Source organism: Podarcis bocagei, assembly GCF_964188305.1.
Source record: "Podarcis bocagei genome assembly, chromosome: W".
NCBI lineage: Eukaryota > Metazoa > Chordata > Lepidosauria > Squamata > Lacertidae > Podarcis > Podarcis bocagei.
In genome coordinates, this window is record NC_138131.1 from 55,826,319 (window position 1) to 55,853,450 (window position 27,132).

The 27,132-nt window shown below is 47.1% G+C and overlaps 1 protein-coding gene across 1 annotated transcript in view; it reads right to left on the minus strand.

Moving 5' to 3' along the window:
• The window catches only part of LOC308578007 (putative helicase senataxin), a 138,843-nt gene that overhangs the window by 98,953 nt on the left and 12,758 nt on the right, over positions 1–27,132 (minus strand). The window contains exon 3 of the mRNA XM_081178312.1: positions 16,666–16,833. Coding sequence (XP_081034438.1) covers positions 16,666–16,833 — 168 coding nt within the window. The remainder of the gene's footprint in view (positions 1–16,665; positions 16,834–27,132) is intronic.

A 27,132-nucleotide genomic window follows, 5' to 3' on the forward strand; every position in this document is an offset into this window, starting at 1 on the left:
CCCACCGCCATACCTCCCTCGCCCCTCCACAGTAGGAATCCCAAGCCTCATACTCGCCTCCATTTACAAATTATAAAAGCAAACAAACAAACAAAGAAACAATTACATCAAAACAAAACCAATCCCCACCCCACTCAGCAACCATCCCACCCCAACCCAAAATAAAACAAAACAAAATAAAAATACATGGATAAAAACCACCGTTTCTGGTGACACAACAGAGTAAAAAATAAAAACACTTTTAAAACACTTTAAAATATATAAAACGTTTAAACATTTGCTGCCGCCGCAGCAGTGTCCTTAGAGTTGTGGCGGTGGTGAGTATGGGGGCCGCCCCCAGGCCCAAGGTGGAGAATGGGCTTGCAGGGGGAGCGGTCCTCCCCAAGACTCACTGGCAGAACAACAGCAGCGATGTCCCGAGGCCTCCTTGGAGCCTTATATGCTGAGGTGGAGTATGGGGCCCGCCCCCAGGCCCAAGGTGGAGAATGGGCTTGCAGGGGGAGCGGTCCTCCCCAAGACTCACCGGCAAGGCGGCAGCAGCGATGTCCCGAGGCCTCCTTGGGGCCTTATATGCTGAGGTGGAGTATGGGGCCCGCCCCCAGGCCCAAGATGGAGAATGGGCTTGCAGGGCGAGTGGTCCTCCCCAAGACTCACTGGCAGAACAACAGCAGCGATGTCCCGAGGCCTCCTTGGAGCCTTATATGCTGAGGTGGAGTATGGGGCCCGCCCCCAGGCCCAAGGTGGAGAATGGGCTTGCAGGGGGAGCGGTCCTCCCCAAGACTCACCGGCAGAACAACAGCAGCGATGTCCCGAGGCCTCCTTGGGGCCTTATATGCTGAGGTGGAGTATGGGGCCCGCCCCCAGGCCCAAGATGGAGAATGGGCTTGCAGGGGGAGCGGTCCTCCCCAAGACTCACCGGCAAAGCGGCAGCAGCGATGTCCCGAGGCCTCCTTGGGGCCTTATATGCTGAGGTGGAGTATGGGGCCCGCCCCCAGGCCCAAGATGGAGAATGGGCTTGCAGGGCGAGTGGTCCTCCCCAAGACTCACTGGCAGAACAACAGCAGCGATGTCCCGAGGCCTCCTTGGAGCCTTATATGCTGAGGTGGAGTATGGGGCCCGCCCCCAGGCCCAAGGTGGAGAATGGGCTTGCAGGGGGAGCGGTCCTCCCCAAGACTCACTGGCAGAACAACAGCAGCGATGTCCCGAGGCCTCCTTGGGGCCTTATATGCTGAGGTGGAGTATGGGGCCCGCCCCCAGGCCCAAGATGGAGAATGGGCTTGCAGGGGGAGCGGTCCTCCCCAAGACTCACTGGCAGAACAACAGCAGCCTGAACAGCAGAACCGAGATTTGGAACAGCATGTGGCTCTGCTGACGGCGCGGCTGGACGAAAGGCGGTCTCAGGATGCTCAGGTCAGACCCACCCCCGTAGCAAGGAAGGTACCGGGACTGGTACACAAGTTTGGAGGGAAACCCCAGGACTACAGTGCGATCCGAACGGAAATAGAGTACGCTTTGGAACTGCAACAGAAGGATTTTGCAGACAATGGGGAGAGGGTTGCCTATATTGTTGGACATCTGCAGGATGGGGCCAGAGATTTGATCAGGCCCCTAATGGCAACGCAGAATGCCGCGATGGATGCGATCCAGGCGATGGATGCGATGTATTCCAGTGATGTACAGCAAAGTGTGACTCGGTGGGAACTGATGGGTTGCAAACAGGGGAACCAGTCAGTTAGAGACTACTGATCACGCTTTGCCATGTTAGTCCACCGGCTCGGGTGGGATTTGGACTCGGAACCTATCCAAATGCTGTTTGAGGAGGGGTTGTCCCCAACGGTGAAGGGCGAGCTTTCCCGCGCACCCCGCCCGCAGTCGATGGATCAGCTGACCAAGGCTGCGCTTGCGATTGGTGTAAGGCAGGAAGCGCGGACCCAGGAGAAGCGGGAAGGGAGAGAGCAACGTTACCATGACTACCGCATTGCTGAAATACCAAGGCAGCCTTCCCTGCCGGCGGAGCCCATGGAAATAGATGGGGCGCGTGCGGGGGAGATTTCAAACTCCAGTGAAGGTCGCAAAAGAGAGGGAAAGGATGGGAGAACCACCAAGAAGTGTTTTCTCTGCCAGCGGCCAGGACATTTTGCCAGGGTCTGCCCGCAAAGAAAGGCCTGGCAAGGGATGGTGGGAGCTGCAGGGGGTGAGGAGGAGATGGTAAAGGAGCAGGGAAACGCCAAAGCTTGGCTGCCACTCAGCGGGCACAGCAGCCAGGCCAGCAACCAATAGAAGTGCCCAAACCAGACCCCCCCAGGGCGGCTATAGCCATAGAAGTGGTGCTAGAACTCCCAAATGGGCACCCAGTCAAGGTGAAAGGGCTGTTGGATTCAGGCAGTTCCTGCAATTTCTTCAGCAAGGACTTTGCACTAGAGCACCAGCTCCACCTGCTGCCCCTGGATTTCCCCTTGCAAGTAACCACCATTGATGGCAGGGAGCTTCTGGGAGGGGAAGTGACGCACCAGACCCCACCAATGAGAATGAGGGTTTCCAGGCACATGGAGACTATCGCCTTTCACGTAGCCTCACTGGCAGGGCCCCCAATAATATTAGGCATGAGCTGGCTAGCACAACATGATCCAGTGGTGGCATGGCATCAGAGAACGGTCACCTTTGGGTCCGCTTACTGCTTGGAACACTGTCTAGGGGGAGAAACCCCAAGGATGACTGTGGCCAGGGTGGCTGGGATAGCTGTGGAGCCGAAAGGGGAGGTGCCACCACAATATGCTGACCTGCAGGAGGTCTTCAGCGAGAAGGAGGCAGATAAGACTACCCCCACATAGGCCCTTTGACTGCCAAATCAACTTGCTCCCTGGGGCGCAGCTACCAGTGGGTAAACTGTATGCCATGTCGGACAGGGAGATGAAGGAGTTGCGGGAGTTTATTGACAAGAACCTGAAGAGGGGGTTCATAAGGGAATCAAAGGTGGTGGGGGGCAGTCCGGTGTTCTTTGTGGACAAAAAAGGGACTAACCAGCCCAGATTGGTCGTAGATTTTAGGGCGTTAAATTTGGTATCAGAACCCGTGACCTTCCCAATGCCCAGGATTGGCGACATTTTAACACGGGTGAGGCAGGGGAAGATTTTTACCAAGCTGGACCTCAGGGGAGCCTACAATTTGATTAGGATGAGGGAGGGGGACGAATGGAAGACCACAATGTTCACCCCCCTGGGGGCCTTTGAGTACTTTGTTATGCCATTTGGATTACAGTCAGGCTCTGCCTGTTTTCAAGCTTTCATGCACCACATGTTGGGGTCCCTGCTGTACAAGAACTGCGTAGCCTTCTTGGACGACGTCTTAATATATTCGGACAATGAGAAGCAACATGTCAGAGACGTCAGGGAAGTGCTGAAGAGACTGCAGAAGCACCAGTTGTGGGTCAAGCTGGAGAAATGTCAGTTTCACGCCAGAGAAGTCGAGTTTTTGGGGTACAAGTTGTCAGACAAAGGCTTAGCGATGGACCCAAGCAAGGTGCAGGCAGTGCTGGAGTGGAAGGCTCCCAAAACCCGGAAGGATGTGCAGAGGTTCCTAGGGTTCAGCAACTTCTACAGGAAGTTCATCAAGAACTTCGCCCACTTGACAGCACCCATTACAGACTGTCTCAGTAGCAAAAGGAAGTTCGCCTGGACAGAGGAGGCCCAACAATCCTTTGAAAAACTGAAGAAGGCGTTCACATCGGAAGAGCAGCTCCTGCACGTGGATCTGGAGAAACCCATGAGGCTAGAGACCGACGCGTCCGACAGAGCCATTGGGGCGGTTCTTTTGCAGCCAGGGAGGAGCAAGCAGGAATGGAGACCGTGTGCCTTCTTCTCAAGAAAGCTGAACAAGTCGGAGCAAAACTATACGGTGTATGACCTCGAACTGCTTGCGATCTATGCGGCGTTTCGGCGATGGCGACATCTACTAATAGGGGCGCAGCACAAGATCCAGGTTTGCACAGATCACAAGAACTTGGAATACTGGAGGACCGCACAAGTGCTCAACCAGAGACAGATTCGATGGGCACAGGAGTTCTCCAAGTTTTCCTTCGAAATCCGATACATGCCAGGAGAGGAAAATGTGAGAGCAGATGCTCTCTCCCGGAAACCGGAGTACTTGGAAGCAGAGGGGCCACCGGAGATCCGACACGTGATCCCCGAGGACCGATGGGTGTGTGGGGGAACCTTGGTGGGGCAAGGAGAACTGGCTGGACTTACTAGAAACGACGTGTTCGCACAAACTAAAATCCAGGAACTCCGAGACGGAAGAGAAACCCAAGGAGGGTTTGAGGAGAAGGAAGGGGTGCTGTACTATAAGGGGGTGCTGTATGTACCGGGGGAGACCCTACGAGGGAAGGTACTTAAACAACTCCACGACAACCCCACAGCGGGGCACTTTGGACAGCACAAAACCATGATGCTCGTCACCAGGCAGTTCTGGTGGCCCAGGGTGAGGGAGGATGTACGGGAATATGTACGGGGTTGCGACCGCTGCCAAAGGGCAAAGGGGGAGCGGACCGCCCCAGCAGGATTACTGGAACCCTTACCCACGCCGGGGAAACCTTGGGAGGTGGTATCCATTGATCTTATGACCAATTTGCCCAAGTCCCGGGGGAAGACAGCGGTCATGGTAGTGGTCGATCTACTAACAAAAATGTGCCATTTTATAGCTTGCTCACATGCGGTCACGGCAGAGGAAACAGCCAGGTTGTTTGTACATCACATCTTCCGGTTGCATGGGGCTCCTTCGAGGGTCATCTCCGACCGCGGGAAACAATTTACTTCCCATTTCTGGAGGAAGCTCATGAGCTTGCTGCAGGTCGAAGCGGGCTTCTCTACAGCGAGACACCTAGAAACCAACGGGCAAGCAGAAAGAACGAACAGTATTCTCCAGCAATACCTACGTTGCTACGTCAGCGAGAGGCAGAACGACTGGGTAGAAAAATTAGCGCTGGCTGAATTTGCGTACAATAACGCTGAACATGTGTCAACAGGAATGAGCCCGTTCATGGCCAATTATGGGTGTCACCCCAGGGCCTTCCTGGGGAGTGGGGAGGAAGGTTGGAGTGTACCGGCAGCAGAGCAGTTTGTGGAAGAAATGGAAGCCCTGCACCAGCAACTTAAGATGAACTTGGAGCAGGCCAAGGAAATTTACAAGAGGCAGGCAGACAAGCGCCGTAGGCAAGGGGAGACCATACGGGTGGGAGATCGGGTGTGGTTGTCAACCCAAGGGTTCCCTTTAAAGGGGGGGTGCAAAAAGTTGCAACCCAGGCGGCTGGGACCGTTTGAGGTAACACAGCAGGTGAACCCCGTGGCATTCAAGCTCAAATTGCCAGACAGCATGAAGATACACCCGGTGGTCCATAGGTCCCTACTCTCGCCGTACAGGGAAGGAAGGGGATTCCCGGGGCGAGAGGGAGAAGTCACCACAAACCCGCAGGTAGAAGAGAGGGAGCACCACAACTTGGCCACAGAAATACTTGATTCAAGGTGGCGAGGGCGCCAGGTGGAGTACTTGGTGGCTTGGGAGGGAGAACCCGGGTCGGAAAACACGTGGGTTCCCGCGGAGGCAATCACTGACGGGTATCTGGTGGAGGAATTCCACCGCCTGTTCCCAGACAAACCCAAACCACTAGCGAGATTCTGGGAGGAGCAATTTGGAACCACAGACGATGAAGAGGATTTTGTGGGGTTTTCTGTCTCCGAAGGGGAGGGAGAAGAGGCTTCGGAGGAAGAAGAATCAGACTGGGAGGCCCACCCCGTGGGAAGGGAGCAGAGCGGGTGGGAAGCAGGTTTTGAATCCTCAGAGGATGGTGACAGCTCCTTCCGGGGGTTCCCCGCATCGTCGGCCGAAGAAAGGGACGAAGTTGGGTCAACAGGTCGGGCCGGGGGTGGAGGGGGTCCTGGGGGGGAGGTTGATGTCAGGGAACTGATATCAGAGCTAGAGGCGGAGGGAAGGCTCTTAAATGATGCTGGAGAAGGGCCCAGCAGAGAGAGAGGCAGCTCCGCAGATGGGGAAGCAAATCAGCGCAACACCAGGGATATAGAGGGGCTGACGGGGGAATCGGCGAGAGGGCTCCAGGACTCTTCACCGGACACCAGCGGGGAGAGCACGGGTCCTCCGCTACCCACGCCCACCCTGCGCAGAAGACTTCTGCGCAGAGAGAGTAGGAGGAGACTGGGTGTCAAACAACTTTTATGTCGGAAAAGATTTAAGAAACGCCCACTGACGGATTCTGCTAGCGACTGAGGCAGCCACGAAGTGAAGGGCTGCCCAGACTGAAAGGTTTAGCAAGGCAACAAAGCCTGGAAAGGCAGCAACTTACGCACGAGCAACGCATACACATTACACTCACCAAGATCCTTCATGTCAAAGTGCTCCTTCAGCTGAGCTAGGGTGCTTTGGTACAAAGCCTGATTCTTCCAAAACAAAAGATCATTAAAAAACCATAAACAATACCGTTTGTTTTGCCCCTCCTCTTTGACAAACACACATGCCTTGGTGAAAACCTAGAGAAAGCAATGTCTCAGTGAGTTTTGTGTCACAACACCTGGCACTCTGCTTGAGGCCATATAGGGACTTCCGTAGTTTACAGACCATTCCCTTCTGTACCTGCACTCCATCAGGTAGAAGCTGTCAGGAAAAAGCACCAAGGCAAAAGCCAGCTCCAGATGGCTGGAATGCAAAACAGGATGTTGTGGTTTGCAGATGTACTGTTGCAGAAAAGGAGGAGTCTATTCTCTGTACTGAGCACCGGATGTTAGCTCAGAGTGTCATGTGACCTGTGCTGGAAGTACAGGGGTGGAGTAGTGACTCTTCTGATGGAGTCTGAAGGGTGCAGTCACGTTTTCTATGTACTGCTGAATGACAGGAATAAAACATGTAAATAGGACTCCTGTCTGTCTCATTTCCCCTCCCTGGGGAGAATGCAGGGAGGGAGAGAAGCAGAGAGAAGCAGAGGGTGTGTTTTCCTCACATCAAGAGGAGAATCGCCGGGTTTATGACCTTGCCTGCTGGGAGACGCAGCGGAGAGCTCATCAAGTATCCAGCTCATTTGCCTGGGGGAGGCCAGTTTACCTCTGACTGTGAGCTGAGATACTAACAGAAGCATATACAGCTCCTCCCCCAAAATCCCGTACAAAAAAAGCTGTGTTCACATCGTGATGAGAAACGTGCAGTTTCTCCTCTGCAACAATCTTGAGCATTAGTCTATGTTGGGAAACTGCCAGGGAGATAGTGTCCATCATGAGCCCCCAAGCTGGCAGTCGGACGTCCATCAATCTCCCGTAGCTCAGGCAGATCCAGCAGTTAGCGACACGAAGCCGTTCTGGAAATTCCTTGCCACATTCCAGGCTTGTGTACACTGTTTATCAGCAGATAAAAGCACAGCCAAAAGTCGCACCGCAGAAGAGCATAATTTTACAGACTTTATTTAGCTTAGAACAGAACAAAAGAAAACACGTCCATCTCAGTCAGCGTCTCTGACCAACTGACAAAACTGAAAGGAACAATAGCAGAACATAAACATCCTGTGACTAGGACATGCACAGACTCTGTTACTTACAAAGCCTGCTCCCTTTTAAGGTGGAACGGAAATATCCTAACATCCTCCCCCTTTCCGTGTAACCTGTTGTACCTGTGGTTCACCCAATTGCAACTTTTGTACATAAACCTTAAGTTGTTCTCTGTTAACAACCTTAGACAACAGATCAGCAGGAATTTCATTTCCTGGCATGTAGGACACCTGAATACACTCCCTTGCACGATGTAGCTTAATCTGCAAGTACTTGGTTCTCTGCTTGCAACTCTCGGAGTTCAGCAAAGCCAAACAAGATCTATTGTCTTGATACACTTGTATAGGACATTTCACAGAAACCCTGATGTCCTTAAACAGTTGCATCAACCATTCACAATCCATGAGTGAAAATGACAGAGCATTGAGTTCTGCTTCACAGGAACTTAGGCTCACTGTTGTCTGCTTCCTGCACAACCAGTCAAACAGGCAGTGATTGTACATGTAGCATACTCCAGAAGTGCTTGTACCATCCGTGGTGTCACTTCCAAAACTTGCATCTGCAAAGATTTCAAGACCTCCAGTCTTCTGACTGGTGAACCTCAGCCTGTAGTGCATAGTCCCTTTCAAATAGCGGGCTATGCGCTTCAGAGCTTTCCAATCCTGAACCGTAGGATTGTTGGCATGTCTGCTAAGCAGATTACAGCTTACAGCTATGTCAGGTCTTGAACATCTGGCAATGAAATTCATCTTGCCTAGAATGCATCTGTACAGCGTTGTGTCAGGAAACGCTTCAGCAGTACTGTCTACCTGGTAACCTGTCACCATCGGTGTGTCTGCTGGGTTTGCATCAACCAAATTCAACCTGGTTAACACATCAGCAATTTTCTGTGTTTGATGTACCAGAAAATTACCTGCTTGGTCCTTCTCCACCTGCAGAGAAAGATAGTTGGATACCTCACCAAGATCCTTCATGTCAAAGTGCTTCTTCAGCTGAGCTAGGGTGCTTTGGTAAAAAGCCTGATTCTTCCAAAACATCAGAAGATCATCAACAAAACATAAACAATACAGTTTGTTTTGCCCCTCCTCCTTGACAAACACACATGGATCAGCTTTGCCCTGGTGAAAACCTAGAGAAAGCAATGTCTCAGTGAGTTTTGTGTTCCAACACCTGGCACTCTGCTTGAGACCATATAAGGATTTCCGCAGTTTACAGACCATTCCCTTCTGTATCTCCATCCCATCAGGTGGAAGCATGAACAGCTCCTCCCCCAAAATCCCGTACAAAAAAACTGTATTAATGTCATGGTGGGAAACATGCAGTTTCTCCTCCGCAGCGATCTTGAGCATCAGCCGAATGCTCTCATATTTGACTGTGGGTGAGTAGGTCTCATGGTAATCCTGTCCTGGTACCTGTGAAAAACCTCTGGCAACCAATCTGGCTTTGTGTCTGACTACCTTGCCATTCTGGTCTGTCTTGGCCTTGAAGACCCATTTGCTGCCAACCAGTCTCATCCCTGGGACTACCGGTACCAGTTCCCAAGTTTGGTTCCTGTTCAAGGAATCAACTTCAGCCTTCATGGCATTAAGCCAAGGCTCAGCATCTTTAGAGGTTAACTCCTGAACCTCTTTGAAGCTTGAAGGTTCCCACACCTTCTCTGAGCTACTAAGAACAGCAGTTGCTGTCTTAGCAAACTCATCAGCATACCTCTTTGGAGGTCTGCCCTTGGTCGCCCTTTCAGACCTACGTACTAGACGCAAGTCTTCTGGACTCATCTCCTCTTTCTTAGGAGAAAAGTGACCAATGGTGAACAGTGGTTCTTCCAGTTCATTGTCAGACGCATCAGATGGTCTGACTGAGGCCTGTGCGCTCTTGTAGTCTGCTGTGTCATCACTGTCACTGACACCAGCAGCAGCAGCAGCGCCGCCCACTGAACTGGAATCCGAACTCTGATCATCATCATCATCATCATCCTCATCATCATCATCCTCATCATCAGCAGCTTTCTCATCTTTAGCTGCTTGCTTGACATCACCTTCATCCTCCTCTGGGTAACTCTGGAAAATTCCCACATTCCCCCCCACTTAGGATTGTACTCAACACTCCTTGTGAACTTAATGGACTTAGAGTCAGTCATCCATACCCTGTATGCACCTTTTTCGTACCCCATGAACAAACCATGTGCCCCACGCTTCCCAAGCTTGTTGGTTTGTTGTGTGCGTACCCACATGTCCGAACCAAAGATTTTCAAGTGTTTGGTGTTGGGCTTCTTGCCAAACATCTTCTCATAGGGGGTACAGCCAATGGGTGATGACAATCTGCGATTAACGGTATAAACCAAATTCCCCAGAGCCTCCCCCCAAAACTTATCAGGGAGATTGGCATCATGCAACAAGGTTTTGATTCCTTGCAGCAATGTCTGATTTGCTCTCTCCGCAAGCCCATTCATCCATGGCGATCTGGGCGTTGACATGTCATGCTGGATTCCCTTCTCAGTCAGGAAAGCTTCAAACTGCTGAGAAGTAAACTCCCCGCCCCGATCAGTAAAAAAACAAGAAATACGTTTACCGTGCACATTCTCCAACCAAGCACAGAATTCCTTAAACTTTGGAAACGCTTGTGATTTCTGTTCGAGCAAATACACATGAATGTACCTGGAAAAAGAATCAATCAGAATCATGAAGTACCTTGCTCCTCCTATAGAGGGCGCTAGTGGCCCAACCAGGTCCGCATGTACTAGCTGGTAGGGTTTGGAAGCCTGCCTGCTAGACTCCTTGCCTTTTGGAGCAACCTTCACCTTGTTCTCTGCACAAGATACACATTTCATGTGAAATTTACAGGGTTTGATGTTCAAACCCTCAACCACCTCTGGCATCTTGGCCAGTGCCTTCCAAGAGAGGTGACAAAACCTTCGATGCGCATCATGAATGCAACCTGCATGAAGAACTTTGTTAGTTTGTGCAACACAACAAGAATCAGCATTATTCACAACAGCAGTGTCATCATAAGTTATATGGAACAAACCATCCATAAACTTTGCATGCAAATAGTCCTCTTTGCCTTTACTGATGACACAGACGCTCCTCTTGAAAGAAATCTGAAAACCACGCCCAGTAAGCTGTGGGACGCTCAACAAGTTGCTCGCCGCTCCTGGAACAAAAAGTACATTAATGATGGTAGTGTGCAGACTTGCAAGTTTCACAGTCCCTTCTCCTGCAATTTGCAACGTCCTTCCATCAGCCAGGTGGATCTCACCTTCCTGAGGCTTGAAGGAGATAAAGAGGTGGCGATCCTTCGAAATGTGGCGCGTACAGCCTGAATCAACAACAAAGCTGCCTTTGGCTGTTGGAGCAGTCTTTAAAGCAAGCAAACCCTTGTTTTCCTGCGGCGTGGGCTTTTGCAGCTTGCCCCCCTGCTCCTGCTCCTGGCCACCAGACGTGCCTTTAGCCTTTGGTGAAGCAGTGCCAGCAAACATCGCTTTGTTTTTCCCTGGCGCGGGCTTTCCACCCCCCTTCTGCTTCGGGCCACCTGCAGGCTTTTTCCTCTGTTTATTTCCAGTCTTTGGACAAAACCTCTGAGTATGACCTTGGTTCCCACAGTTCCAGCACTTCACAGCTGCCAACGCTTTGGCTCCCCCTGGAGGCTGGAATGCTGTCCCACTTTGCTCCCCCTGAAGCGCACAAGCCGACTCAGCTGCATTCCTTCTATCGTATTCATTTTGCAAAGTTGCCAAGACCTTTGTAGCAGTGAGGTCTTGCGCAGGGAGGGTCGCCAGCTGACTTGCCACGGCATGATAGCTTTCATCCAGGGAGTCCAGGATGAGAATAGCAAACAGTGACTCAGGCATATTGAAACCTCTCTGAGCCAATTCCTGTCTGAGATGCTGCAACTGTAAAACATGGGCTCTAAGATCTTCCCCTGGCTCCAAACGCTTCCTGTGCAGCTTTCTGAAATAAAGCAACACAGACCCAGCCTCTTGTCGGAGATGACAGGCTCTTAGCCCGTCCCACATCTCACGGGCAGTTGCCTTGCCAGCCAAGGTGATTAACTCTTCAGGAGCTACTGAGAGCAAAATTATTCCCATGGCTCTCGAATCCTGTGCTTTCCACTCATCTGTCACAGGGGCTGGGGGGTTCTCAGAAACAGTATTCCACACTCCAAGCCTTCTCATCTGGCCCTCACAGTACCTTGCCCAGGTCTGATAGTTGTGGCCATTCAGCTTTAGTGGACACGGAGCAGTTTCTGAGGACTGTAAGAGATCCATCTCAGCTTTTTACTTGAGCCGTGAGCCCTTATTAAACTTCAGAGACTCCTTATCTTGGCAGCCATTAATCACGAAGCCTCTTTGGCGCAGCTCCCAGGCCAATTAAGCCTTGCCGGAGATCAAAGACTCCTTGCGAGGTAAACAGAAAAGCCAAAAGCCTCCCTCTTTTCTTTCGCTTTTCCCACCATACCTCTTAGACGCAGTCTGTTGCAGCTTTACTCTCCTGTAGGTGTCGTGAATCTGGGCCCATAACCTTGTTGTTGGGAAACTGCCAGGGAGATAGTGTCCATCATGAGCCCCCAAGCTGGCAGTCGGACGTCCATCAATCTCCCGTAGCTCAGGCAGATCCAGCAGTTAGCGACACAAAGCCGTTCTGGAAATTCCTTGCCACATTCCAGGCTTGTGTACACTGTTTATCAGCAGATAAAAGCACAGCCAAAAGTCGCACCGCAGAAGAGCATAATTTTACAGACTTTATTTAGCTTAGAACAGAACAAAAAAAAACACGTCCATCTCAGTCAGCGTCTCTGACCAACTGACAAAACCGAAAGGAACAATAGCAGAACATAAACATCCTGTGACTAGGACATGCGCAGACTCTGTTACTTACAAAGCCTGTTCCCTTTTAAGGTGGAACGGAAATATCCTAACAGTCTAATGCTCTCATACTTGACGGTGGGTGAGTAGGTCTCGTGGTATTCCTGTCCTGGTATCTGTGAAAAACCTCTGGCGACCAGTCTGGCTTTGTGCCTGACAACCTTGCCATTCTGGTCTGTCTTGGCCTTGAAGACCCATTTGCTGCCAACCAGCCTCATTCCTGGGACTGTTGGCACCAGCTCCCAGGTTTGGTTCCTATTCAAGTAATCAACTTCAGCCTTCATGGCATTAAGCCATGGTTCAGCATCCTTTGAGGTTAATTCCTGGACCTCTTTGAAGCTTGAAGGTTCCCACACCTTTTCTGAGCTACCAAGAACAGCAGTTGCTGTCTTAGCAAACTCATCAGCAAATCTCTTTGGAGGTTTGCCTTTTGTGGCCCTTCAGATCTGCGTGCTAGACGCAAGTCTTCTGCACTCATCTCCTCCTTCTTAGGAGAAAAGAGGCCAATGGTGAACAGTGGTTCTTCCAATTCAATGTCAGACGCATCAGATGGTCTGACTGAGGCCTTTGCGCTCTTGTAGTCTGCTGTGTCATCACTGTCGCTGACAGCAGCAGCAGCGCCGCCCACTGAACTAGAATCCGAACTCTGATCATCATCCTCAGCTTCCTCATAATCTCCATCCTCCTCTGAGTGACTCTGGAAAATTCCCACATCCCCCCCCCACTTAGGATTGTACTCAACACTCTTTGTGAACCTAATGGACAGTCATGAATACCCTGTATGCACCTTTTTCGTACCCCATGAACAAACTATGTGCCCCACGCTTCCCAAGCTTGCTGCTCTGTGGGGTGCGGACCCACATGTCAGAACCAAAGATTCTCATGTGCTTGACGTAAGGTTTCTTACCAAACATCTTCTCATAGGGAGCACAACCAATAGGCGATGACAGTCTCCTATTATACGTATAAACAAAAGTATTCAAAGACTCCGCCCAATATTTCTCAGGGAGATTGGCATCATGCAACAAGGTTTTTAGGCCTTGCAGCAAAGTTTGGTTTGCCCACTTGCAAAGTCCATTCTCCCATGGAGATCTGGGACTTGAGAGGTCGTGCTGGAGTCCCTTCTCAGTCAGGAAAGCTTCAAACTGCTGAGAAGTGAACTCCCCGCCTCGATCAGTAAACAAACAGCCAATGCGTTTACTGTGAGCATTCTCCAACCAAGCACAGAACGCCTTGAACCTAGGAAACACTTCTGACTTCTGCTGGAGCAGAAACACATGAATGTACCTGGAAAATAATCAATTAAAACCATGAAGTACCTTGCTCCACCCAAAGAGGGAGCAAGTGGATCAACCAGGTCTGCGTGGACTAGCTGGTAGGGTTTGGAAGCCTGTCTGCTAGACACCTTGCCTTTTGGAGCAACCTTCACCTTGTTCTCTGCACAAGATACACATTTCATGTGAAACTTACAGGGCTTGATGTTCAAACCCTGAACCAACCCAGGCATTTTGGCCAGTGCCTGCCAAGACATGTGACCAAATCTTCGGTGCACCTCGTGAATACATCCTGCATGAAGAACTTTGTTAGTTTGTGCAACACAACAAGATTCAACATTAGATACACCAACAGCTTTGTCATCATAAGTTATCAAGAACAAGCCATCGACAAACTTTGCATGCAAAATGTCCTCTTTGCCCTCCCTGATGACACAGATGCCCTTCTTGAAAGAAATCTCAAAGTTTTGCTCAGTCAGCTGTGGGATGCTGAGCAAATTGTCTGCAGAATCTGGAACAAAAAGTACTTTGCTGATGATTGTATGCAGACTTGCCAGTTTCACTGTCCCGACTCCTGCAACTCTCAGAGTCTTACCATCAGCCTGCTGAATTTCCCCAGCCTGAGGTGTGAAGGAAATAAACAGATGCCGATCCTTCGCTACGTGCGTCAACGCTCCTGAATCCACAACCAATCTGCCTTTGGAGAAGCAGTTCCAGCAAACAAAGCCTTGTTTTTCACCAGCTTGGGTTTCTTGCCCCCCTGCTTCTGGCCATCTGCAGGCTTCTTCTTTTGTTTCCCTCCAGCCTTTGGGCAATGACACTGAATGTGACCTTGATTTCCACAGTTGCAGCACTTCACAGCTGCCAACGCCTTGGCTCCCCCTGGAGGCTGGAATGCTGTGCCACACTGCTCCCCCTGAAGCACACAAGCTGGTTCAGCTGCATTCCTCCAATCATATTTGTTTTGCAAGGTCACCAAAACGTTTGAAGCAGTGAGCTCCTGCGCAGGAAGAGTTGCCAGCTGGCTCGCCACAGCGCAGCAGCTCACATCTAAAGAATCCAGGATAAGGGTTGCAAGCAGAGATTCTGTCATGTTGAAACCTCTTTGAGTCAATTCCTGTCTGAGTTTCTGTAACTCTCGGACATGACTTCTGAGGTCCCCCCCCCCCCGGCTCCAAGCACTTCTTGTGCAGCTTTTTGAAGTAAAGCAACACAGACCTAGCTTCTTGTTGGAGATGTGAGGCCTGAAGCCCCTCCCACATCTCACGCGAGCTGGTCTTGCCAGCCAGGGTAATTAACTCTTCTGGAGCTACTGAGAGCAGAATTACCCCCATGGCTCTTGAATCTTGTACAACCCATGCATCAATCAGAGGTGCTTGGGGGTCCTCAGAAACAGTGTGCCACACACCAAGCCTTCTCAACTGGCCCTTGCAGTGCCTTGCCCAGGTCTGATAACTGTGGCCATTAAACTTTGGGCACGGAACCCCATCTGAGGCTTGTAAAAGATCCATTCCTGCTCTTCACGCAAGCCTTGGAACTGGATACAATTTACAATCAGCCTTATCTTAAGCACGTCGTAAATCAGACATAGCGTGCTTCTCTCGCCGGCCTAATTGGTTCTTGGCACAGACTTCAAAAGCCTTCTAGCTGTGGCCGGGACAATCAGCTTCACATACCTCTGTCTCTGCTGGGAGCCATCGGCAGTCTTACTCTCCTGTAAGCGCCATGGATCTGGGCCCGAAACCCTTTTGTTGGGATACTGCCAGGAGTCGGGGGCATCAGGCAGGCATCAGACAGGCCCCCAGCTGGCTCCAGCCACCAGTTGGCAGCCGGACTCCCTTGGAACAGCATCAAACAGTGACACAAGCCTCAGATACGTTTAGAGACCCGTGCACGCTCTGTCAGCAGAGTGTGTAAATCACCTCACAGCAGAAGAGGCAGGCAAAGAGATGTGCAAGCATAATGTACAGCATTTATTCAGCATAGTTCAGGAACAAAGGAAAACATGTCTGCATCCCTTCGTGTCCAGCAAAACAGCAAAGCAAAAGCTATATGCAAACGGAAGTTCCCAGCGAGTGCTGAAAGTAAACAGGCATGTGACACACAACAGCCTGTTCCTGAATGGGGCAACTGTGCCCCTGAAGGACCAGGTGCGCAGCCTGGGAGTCATTTTGGACTCACAGCTGTCCATGGAGTCCCAGGTTAATTCTATGTCCAGGGCAGCTGTCTACCAGCTCCACCTGGTACGCAGGCTGAGACCCTACCTGCCTGCGCACTGTCCCACCAGAGTTATACATGGTCTGGTTATCTCCTGCTTGGACTACTGCAATGCGCTCTATGTGGGACTACCTTTGAAGGTGACTTGGAAAGTACAACTAATCCAGAATGCAGCAGCTAGACTGGTGACTGGGAGTGGCTGCCGAGACCATATAACACTGGTCCTGAAAGACGTACCTTGGCTCTCAGTATGTTTCCCAATACAATTCAAAGTGTTGGTGCTGACCTTTAAATCCCTAAACACCCTTGGCCCAGTATACCTGAAGGAGCGTCTCCACCCCCATCATCCAGCATGAACACAGAGAACCAGCACCGAGGGCCTTCTGGCGGTTCCCACTGCGAGAAGTGAAGTGACAGGGAACCAGACAGAGAGCCTTCTCAGTAGTGGCGCCCTGTGGAACGCCCTCCCATCAGATGTCAAGGAGATGAGTAACTATATTACCTTCAGTAGATATCTGAAGGCAGCCCTGTATAGGGAAGCTTTTTAAGGCTTAATGTTTTACTACGTCTTTATATACGCTGGAAGCTGCATATGGAAGGCAGGGTACAAATAAATTATATTATTATTATTATTATTATTATTATTATTATTATTATTATTATTATTATTATTATTATTATTATTGGAATGCCATTTGTTGTCCAGCCTTCTCGATATTCTCACACATCTTACAAGGACCAGCACATGCAGGGTGTTACTAACCTGACCTACCTTGCTGAGGATTCGGTAAAGGAGCCCAAGGATAGTCTTAGATTTCCCAGTCCCAGGTGGCCCATGGATCAAGCAAACTTTGGGCAATGAAGGCAGCTTCATCACGAAGGTGTAAGCAGTTTCAATAGCTGTCCTTTGATCTTCATTAAGCTCCTTCATGTACGAAGACTGTGGGGCAAAGGAGAGGACAAAGGTGCATCTCTCACCAGAACGGACCGTTCCGAGATTTCTGTGACCTAGTTCACACTAATACAATGCCAAACCATGGCTTAGTGTGAGCATGTGGGTTCGCAGAACAGGAGACTGTGATGGCTTTGCTTACAGTATTCTACTGCTGTGAGCTAGGTCTTGGTTTGGGCTACAGCAAGTTTTCCAAACTTAAGCCTGTGGTTTGCCTCACTTAAAGTTTGAACCACATGTCCAAGTCCAGAAGACACATGCAAGCCAAACCATGGTTTAGCTCACAGTAGCAGGACCTCAAGGCGAATCAAACTAGCCACCATCTCCTCTTTGAGCACCTGCAAGTTTGCACTAAGCCATGGTTTGGTTTAGCATTTTGTGCAAACTGACCCTGCGTTATCTGTCCTCACTTCAGAGGTACAAAAGCCCCAAGGATTTGGAAGTCTCTCTTCAATGGACCTCTCATTTTGCAGAAAATTGCCACAGGAATGTTATCACAATGTCATTCTCTCCTAAGGCCCAAGTTCAACTTTCAGGAAGAAGAGTGGGGTATAAATTGAATAAATAAATGAAGAGGAAGGAGGAGACTGTGGAAGACTGCTGCTGATGTTCATCAGCTTTGTGCCAACCAGATGTTTTGGACTACCAGTCCCATCAGCCCTGGCCAGCACGGCCAATGGTTGGAGGTGATGGGAGTTGTAGCCCCAAACACCTGGGGAGTGTCAGGCTGGGGGAAGGTTGGCTTAAGACAGGTAATGTGCGCTCAAGCTTAATTTTGGCTATGGAAAGACAGGTGGGACTCAGTGAATTTCCCAAGCAGCTAAATTTCACATCCATGTGAGATACAGCCAAACAGGAGACAAAAAAGGTGTAGATGGAATTATGCACTGGGTAGTGGCAGGGGGACCTTTTCAGTCCAAGGGCCACATTCCTTCCAGAACAACATTCTGAGGGCCACGTGGCAGGGACAAAAGTGAGCAACGCAAACATGGTGGGTTTTACCTTTCTTCACATTCAAGACACCACTCTCCTCCCAAATTCAGGCAAGCAAGAGGCTTGATCAGAGCTCAAGGACACATCCCAACCAGGCAGATAACACCACCACCACTCAAGGAGGGTGCAAAGCAAGGCCAGTGAAGGGCAAGGCCTGGGTGTCTCTAATTCATTCTTGCATTGCTGGATCATGTGATCCTTATTTACATTCCACACTGCTGGAAGTGTGGGAACATAAACTCAGACAAGAGAACTTCCGTTCTGTGTGTTTTTATTTTTCTGCTCTTTGTTCTCTGCTTTGGGACAGAAGACGTGTGTGAGAGACACTGCTCACACCAGTCATGTTTTGTTGTTTTGATTTGCTGTAAATTAATAAATTTCGTGATGTCACACGCCTACACAGCCTCGCTTCTTGCAGAACTCTGCTAAGCATGCATACAGCTCCACTGGATGTATGTCGCAGTTCTCCTGCGTACAGAGGAATGTACGCACACTGGGGACAGTGTGTGTGGCCTAGGCAGACTTGCAAGTGCCAGTCAGAGAGGCCTGGAGGGACTTCTGGTGGAGCGCGATCCTGCCGCAAGCAAGGATTTTTCCGAGAGGAGAATCCTGTGCTATTTCGGGCGAAAAGGGGTGCTACAGGGCGCAGTAGCCCCCAAATTTAATCTCGGGGGGGTCACCCGGAGTGACAGGTTCCCAGCGAAGCCAGGAGCAGCCCGCCCGGCCATCAGGTAACTCCAAAAGGAGCGAAGAGAACGGCGGAGCGGGGCTGAGGGCTACGGGAAGCCATTTTCTACACCCGAATAGCGAAGCCCTGAGCTTGCAAGAGAAGCGCTCCATTCTCAAATAGAAGAAATTCGGACCTAATTGGATTATAATTTCATGGTAACAAATCAAGTAAAGATTCGAAATAGAAAGAGAAAAAATTGGAGTTCAGCTGTCATCTGGAATCAGGATAGACGTAACGCGGCGCACAGAGCTGGAAAGGGAAAGTGAGTTGCCACTGGCGGTTACTGTTTTCTTTCTCTCCTAGAACTTTATTTAAAAGTAACTCTTTAAGAAGCTACAAAGTTTTAAGACTGCTAAAGTTAGAAAGGGAGAGCAGAAAGTTAAGATTGAAGAAGTTTGTGGTCTTTGATGCAACGGAGGGAAACAGAAGGCTGAAGTGCTTTGTTACTTTCACTTTTAAAAGAACAAAGAACACTGAAACGGAAAAGGAGCTTCCGACTCCATTATTAAAACTCTATTGGAACGACGGTTAGGTGGAAACAGCGGATAAAGGTCTTTTTAGACTTTATTATGGGAATCCTTAATGCTAAATAGGATTATAGCTGCCTCTGTCACTTAAGCATATTAATTACAATTGGGAAACCCCTTTTTTTTCTTTTCTTTTTTATGAATTGGGAACTTTTAAGTCTAAAACTGTATATATTAAAGGAACTGTCTGTTACCCTAGTGGAAGGAACGAGCTACTACAATTTGTTTTTCTCTGATTTTTTTTCCTGGCGAAGGAATATAATACTGAGGGATATAATACTGAGAAGTGACTTGTGCCTTTTTAGTCGAGTGAAGGGTTCTGCGTTTGTTTTTATTGTTTTTTTCTTCATCTTTTTGGGAATTTTGCCTCTGAGATTTTGTCACTTGGATATAATTTTGGACCTTTGTCATTTGGATATAATTTTTTTGGAACGTGATTAATTGGATATAATCTTGGAAAGGGTTTTTTATGGGAAGATTTCTGGGAAGCCTTGTGGGAAGATTTTTGGAAATTTTTGGAAATTCCTTTTCCTTTGGGCGAGGTATTGGATTTATCTGGGAAGCAATTTTTTTCTGAGGAATAGCCTAATTGGTGGCAAGAAGATTTAGTTTGTTTTGTTCCGGTTTCTACTCTGATCTTATACTCTTCATCATCCTCATCACCCCCAAACTACAGTTGAACTATATGATATAATTAGAAATTGGAAAATTGACAAAGTGTAAAAGTGTAAAAATTGGTTCAATCAATATTTGAAGATTGTTTGAATAATAAGGAATAATTAATAAAGATGTCACACCAGCAAAAGAAAGGGGCAGATGGGGGGACACCAGTAGAGAGGAAGGGGTCCAAACAAGAAACAGAGTTTAAAGCAGAAATTTTGAGAATGTTTGCCGAAATAAAACAAAGTGAAAAGAATTTAGAATCAAAACTAGAATCAGTAGATAATAAGATTGGGAAAATGGATAAAAAAAATTGATGAGACAGTTAATGAACTTAAAGGACAATTAAAAGAGGTATCTAAGAGAACTCAATCGCTGGAGGAAGGATTTAAGAGGACGAAACAAGAAATGAAGGAAGTGAAGCGAGAGGAAGAGAGGATTAGAGTGGAGATGTTGGAATTAAATAAATCACAAGAAGAAATTAAAGATTTGATTGCTATGAATGAATTGCAACAGAGGGAAGTTAATCTGAGGTTGAGAGCTATTCCGGAAATACAGAATGAAAATATTAAAGACAGACTGATATCGGAATTAGCCCAATGGATGGAATTACCAATAGAAGAGAAGAAGAAGAAGAGTTTGGATTTGATATCCCGCCTTTCACTCCCTTTAAGGAGTCTCAAAGCGGCTAACATTCTCCTTTCCCTTCCTCCCCCACAACAAACACTCTGTGAGGTGAGTGGGGCTGAGAGACTTCAAAGAAGTGTGACTAGCCCAAGGTCACCCAGCAGCTGCATGTGAAGGAGCGGAGACGCGAACCCGGTTCCCCAGATTACGAGACTACCGCTCTTAACCACTACACCACACTGGCAAGAGGTAGCTAAAGCAGTACAAAATGCATTTAGAATGAGAGTAAGAACATCAAAAACAAGAAAATTCCCAGGAGACTGTCTAATCACCTTGAAGGACAGGGAAATGAGAAATTTGATATTACAGAAGAACAGAGAGAAAATATTGTATATAGATGGAAGTTATATAATCATCTTTAAAGATATACCAATAAGATTATTGAAACGAAGAGACCCATATAAACCACTGGTGCAGGTCCTTAAGAAAAACAACATTGAATTCAGGTGGGAATTTCTGGAGGGAATTTCATTTTTCTACAAAACCAAAAAGCGCAGATTGACGAGTCCAGAAGAAACAGGGAAGTTTCTGAGAAGGTATAAGGAACTAAAAGTAGAAGATGGAGAAATTGGAGAAGTCAAAGGAGCAGAAAAAGGAGCAGGTGCCCAGGATGAATTAGAATCGGGGGAAGAAGAAGAAGAAGAGAATGGGGAAAATTTAGGAGAAGAAAAAGAAGAGGAAGAAGGAGAGTCAGATAAATTATAAAAGCGTAAAAAGCAAACTAAATTTATTTAATTGGAAATCACCATGGCACTAAAATTATGGAATTGGAATATTAATGGAATGAATGAGGGGGGGGGGGAACGGAATAAAATTGAACAATTTTTTAAAAAGAACAATCGGGACATTATATGTTTACAAGAGACACACGTCGCAAGGAAACATAGGAAAATTTTGATTAACAAAAGATTAGGAAACAAATTTGTATCTTCAGATAAAGAGAAAAAAGAGGGGTAGTTCTATATATCAAAAGTAAAACTGAATCACAACAAATCTTCAAAGATAAAGAAGGAAGGATGATTGCAGTACGGATCAAATGGCAGGGCGAAAATTTGATAATTGTCGGGATCTATGCACCTAATGGAAACAAGACAGATTTTTATAAATCTTTAGAAGAAAAACTATTTGAATATATGGACCAGAAAATCATAGTAATGGGAGACATGAATGGAGTGGTCTCATTGGAAATGGACAGACTAAGAGATGGATCAAACAAAGAAGGAAAATTACCTAAGACTTTTTTCGCAATGGTAAAGAATTATAATTTGATCGATATTTGGAGACTCAGATATCCATTGGAAAAACAATTCAGTTCTTTCTGAACCGAATCAGTCAATGTCAAGAATAGATCAAATATGGGTGTCGAACGATTTGACTCCAAGAATTCTTCAAATTGAGATCCAACCAAGAATAATTTCAGACCATAATCCAATAAAAATGGAATTGAAAGGATTCGAGGAAAGAACCTTTAGATGGAGAATCAATGATTACCTCTTCGACGATCAAAAAATCATTGAAAAAGCACAAAAGAAACTAACTGAGTATTTTGTGGACAACAGCAATAAAGGAACGAAGATGAGTGTAGTATGGGATGCAAGCAAGGCAGTGATGAGAGGTTTCTTTATCCAACAGAATTCTTTGAAGAACAAGAATAGAGAAAAAGGGGGGAAAAGAAATCCTAAAGCAGATTATGGACAATGAACAAAAATTAATTAAAAATAACCAAATTAAAAAACCAAATAATTTAAAAATAAAACAAGAGATTAAGACTTTACAAACACAATTTGCAATGATCATAAATAAAGAAATAGAACTGAATATTAAAAGGTTAAGACAAAAAAAACTTTGAATTTGCGAACAAATCTGGTAAATGGCTTGCGTGGCAAACCAAAAAGAGAAAAGAGCAAAATACAATTAATAAAATTATTGTAAACGGAGAAGAGGTTGACAATCCGAAAGGAATTAGAAAAGGATTTTTGGACTTTTATAGAAAACTATATAAAAACAGAGAAAGAAATAATAATAATTCAAAAAGGGGAAAAGAGAGGACCCAAATAATTACCGCCCAGTCAGTCTGACATCAATACCAGGGAAGATTCTGGAGCAGATCATTAAGCAAACAGTCTGTGAGCACCTAGAAAGGAATGCTGTGATCACCAATAGTCAGCATGGATTTCTGAAAAATAAGTCATGTCAGACTAACCTGATCTCGTTTTTTGACAGAATTACAAGCCTGGTAGATGAAGGGAACGCAGTGGATATAGCCTACCTTGATTTCAGCAAGGCATTTGACAAGGTGCCCCATGATATTCTTGTAAAGAAGCTGGTAAAATGCGGTCTTGACTCTGCTACCACTCAGTGGATTTGTAACTGGCTGACTGACCGAACCCAAAGGGTGCTCATCAATGGTTCCTCTTCATCCTGGAGAAGAGTGACTAGTGGGGTGCCACAGGGTTCTGTCTTGGGCCCGGTCTTATTCAACATTTTTATCAACGACTTGGATGATGGACTCAAGGGCATCCTGATCAAATTTGCAGATGACACCAAACTGGGAGGGGTGGCTAACACCCCAGAGGACAGGATCACACTTCAAAACGACCTTGACAGATTAGAGAACTGGGCCAAAACAAACCAGATGAATTTTAACAGGGAGAAATGTAAAGTATTGCACTTGGGCAAAAAAAATGAGAGGCACAAATACAAGATGTGTGACACCTGGCTTGAGAGCAGTACATGTGAAAAGGATCTAGGAGTCTTGGTTGACCACAAACTTGACATGAGCCAACAGTGTGACGCGGCAGCTAAAAAAGCCAATGCAATTCTGGGCTGCATCAATAGGAGTATAACATCTAGATCAAGGGAAGTAATAGTGCCACTGTATTCTGCTCTGGTCAGACCTCACCTGGAGTACTGTGTCCAGTTCTGGGCACCACAGTTCAAGAAGGACACTGACAAACTGGAACGTGTCCAGAGGAGGGCAGCCAAAATGGTCAAAGGCCTGGAAACGATGCCTTATGAGGAACGGCTAAGGGAGCTGGGCATGTTTAGCCTGGAGAAGAGGAGGTTAAGGGGTGATATGATAGCCATGTTCAAATATATAAAAGGATGTCACATAGAGGAGGGAGAAAGGTTGTTTTCTGCTGCTCCAGAGAAGCGGACACGGAGCAATGGATCCAAACTACAAGAAAGAAGATTCCACCTAAACATTAGGAAGAACTTCCTGACAGTAAGAGCTGTTCGACAGTGGAATTTGCTGCCAAGGAGTGTGGTGGAGTCTCCTACTTTGGAGGTCTTTAAGCAGAGGCTTGACAACCATATGTCAGGAGTGCTCTGATGGTGTTTCCTGCTTGGCAGGGGGTTGGACTCGATGGCTCTTGTGGTCTCTTCCAACTCTATGATTCTATGATTCTATGAGGAAAATAGAACGATTTTTGAAAGAAAAAAGGTGCAGAAGATCCTGGCAGAAAAGAAAGACCAACTGAATGCCCCAATAGGAAACGAGGAGATAAAAGAGGCCATAAAGGAACTGGAAAGGGGGAAAGCCCCTGGACCAGATGGATTTACATCAGGCTACTATAAAGAACTGAGAGATGCTTTAATGACACCATTGAAAGAAGCCATGAACAATATTTTAAAAGAAAGAGACATCCCTGAAACGTGGAAAGAAGCATTTATTACACTTATCCCTAAACAGGACTCAGATTTAACACAAGTTAAAAATTACAGGCCTATTTCACTGCTTAATACAGACTATAAGATATTTGCATGGATTTTAGCGAACAGATTGAAAAAGATATTGCAAGAAATAATTCACAAAGATCAAGCGGGTTTCCTTCCAGGCAGGCAGATGGAATATAATATAAGAAATGTAATTAATATTTTGGAGTATCTGACTGCCAGGAATGAGAAACAAGCTATATTAATGTTTGTAGATGCAGAAAAGGCCTTTGACAATATTGCTTGGGATTTTATGTTGAAGAACTTGGAATATATGGATGTGGGGGTAGAGTTTTTTAATGGGATAAAGGCAATTTATACAGAGCAGAAAGCAAAATTAATTGTTAATAATGTGAATACAGAAGATATCAAAATAACAAAAGGAACTAGACAGGGATGTCCACTCTCACCACTGCTATTTATAAAGGTCCTAGAGGTTTTTTTGAGGTCGATGAGACAAAATGAATTAATAAAAGGGGTAACAAGTTGGTCAGAATGAATACAAATACAAAGATCTAGTAATTACGATTGAAGAACCATTGTTGTTGTTTAGTCGTTTAGTCGTGTCCGACTCTTCGTGACCCCATGGACCAGAGCACGCCAGGCACTTCTGTCCTCCACTGCCTCCCGCAGTTTGATCAAACTCATGCTGGTAGCTTCAAGAACACCATCCAACCATCTCATTCTCTGTCGTCCCCTTCTCCTTGTGCCCTCCATCTTTCCCAACATCAGGGTCTTTTCCAGGGAGTCTTCTCTTCTCATGAGGTGGCCAAAGTATTGGAGCCTCAGCTTCACGATCTGTCCTTCCAGTGAGCGCTCAGGGCTGATTTCCTTCAGAATGGAGAGGTTTGATCTTCTTGCAGTCCATGGGACTCTCAAGAGTCTCCTCCAGCACCATAATTCAAAAGCATCAATTCTTCGGCGATCAGCCTTCTTTATGGTCCAGCTCTCACTTCCATAGATCACTACTGGGAAAACCATGGCTTTTACTATACGGACCTTTGTTGGCAAGGTGATGTCTCTGCTTTTTAAGATGTTGTCTAGGTTTGCCATCGCCTTTCTCCCAAGGATCAGGCGTCTTTTAATTTCGTGACTGCTGTCACCATCTGCACTGATCATGGAGCCCAAGAAGGTAAAATCTCTCACTGCCTCCATTTCTTCCCCTTCTATTTGCCAGGAGGTGATGGGCCCAGTGGCCATGATCTTCGTTTTTTGATGTTGAGCTTCAGACCATATTTTGCGCTCTCCTCTTTCACCCTCATTAAAAGGTTCTTTAATTCCTCTTCACTTTCTGCCATCAAGGTTGTGTCATCTGCATATCTGAGGTTGTTGATATTTCTTCCGGCAATCCTAATTCCGGTTTGGGATTCATCCAGCCCAGCCTTTCGCATGATGAATTCTGCATATAAGTTAAATAAGCAGGGAGACAATATACAGCCTTGCCGTACTCCTTTCCCAATTTGGAACCAATCAGTTGTTCCATATCCAGTTCTAACTGTAGCTTCTTGTCCCACATAGAGATTTCTCAGGAGACAGATGAGGTGATCAGGCACTCCCATTTCTTTAAGAACTTGCCATAGTTTGCTGTGGTCAACACAGTCAAAGGCTTTTGCATAGTCAATGAAGCAGAAGTAGATGTCTTTCTGGAACTCTCTAGCTTTCTCCATGATCCAGCGCATGTTTGCAATTTGGTCTCTGGTTCCTCTGCCTCTTCTAAATCCAGCTTGCACTTCTGGGAGTTCTCGGTCAACATACTGCTTGAGCCTTCCTTGTAGAATTTTAAGCATAACCTTGCTAGCGTGTGAAATGAGTGCAATTGTGCGGTAGTTGGAGCATTCTTTGGCACTGCCTTTCTTTGGGATTGGGATGTAGACTGATCTTCTCCAATCCTCTGGCCACTGCTGAGTTTTCCAAACTTGCTGGCATATTGAGTGTAGCACCTTAACAGCATCATCTTTTAAAATTTTAAACAGTTCAGCTGGAATACCATCACTTCCACTGGCCTTGTTATTTGCAGTGCTTTCTAAGGCCCATTTGACTTCACTCTCCAGGATGTCTGGCTCAAGGTCAGCAACCACACTACCTGCGGTGTACGAGACATCCATATCTTTCTGGTATAATTCCTCTGTGTATTCTTGCCACCTCTTCTTGATGTCTTCTGCTTCAGTTAGGTCTTTACCACTTTTGTCCTTTATTATGGTAATCTTTGTACGAAATGTTCCTTTCATATTTCCGATTTTCTTGAACAGATCTCTGGTTCTTCCCATTCTGTTGCTTTCCTCTATTTCTTTGCATTGCTCGTTTAAGAAGGCCTTCTTGTCTCTCCTTGCTATTCTTTGGAAATCTGCATTCAATTTCTTGTATCTTTCATTATCTCCCTCGCATTTTGCTTGCCTTCTCTCCCCCGCTATTTGTAAGGCCTCGTTGGACAGCCACTTTGCTTTCTTGCATTTCTTTTTCATTGGGATGGTTTTAGTTGCTGCCTCCTGTATAATGTTGCGAGCCTCCACCCATAGTTCTTCAGGCACTCTGTCCAGCAAATCTAAATCCTTAAACCTGTTCCTCACTTCCACTGTGTATTCATAAGGGATTTGGTTTAGATTGTATCTTACCTGTCCAGTGGTTTTTCCTACTTTCTTCAGTTTAAGCTTGAATTTTGCTATAAGAAGCTGATGATCTGAGCCACAGTCAGCTCCAGGTCTTGTTTTTGCTGACTGTATAGAGCTTCTCCATCTTTGGGTGCAGAGAATATAATCAATCTGATTTCGATGTTGCCCATCTGGGGATGTCCATGTGTAGAGTCGTCTCTTGTGTTGTTGGAAAAGCGTGTTTGTGATGACCAGCTTGTTCTCTTGGCAGAACTCTATTAGCCTTTGCCCTGCTTCGTTTTGATCTCCAAGGCCAAACTTGCCAGTTGTTCCTTTTATCTCTTGATTCCCTACTTTAGCATTCCAATCCCCTATAATGAGCAGA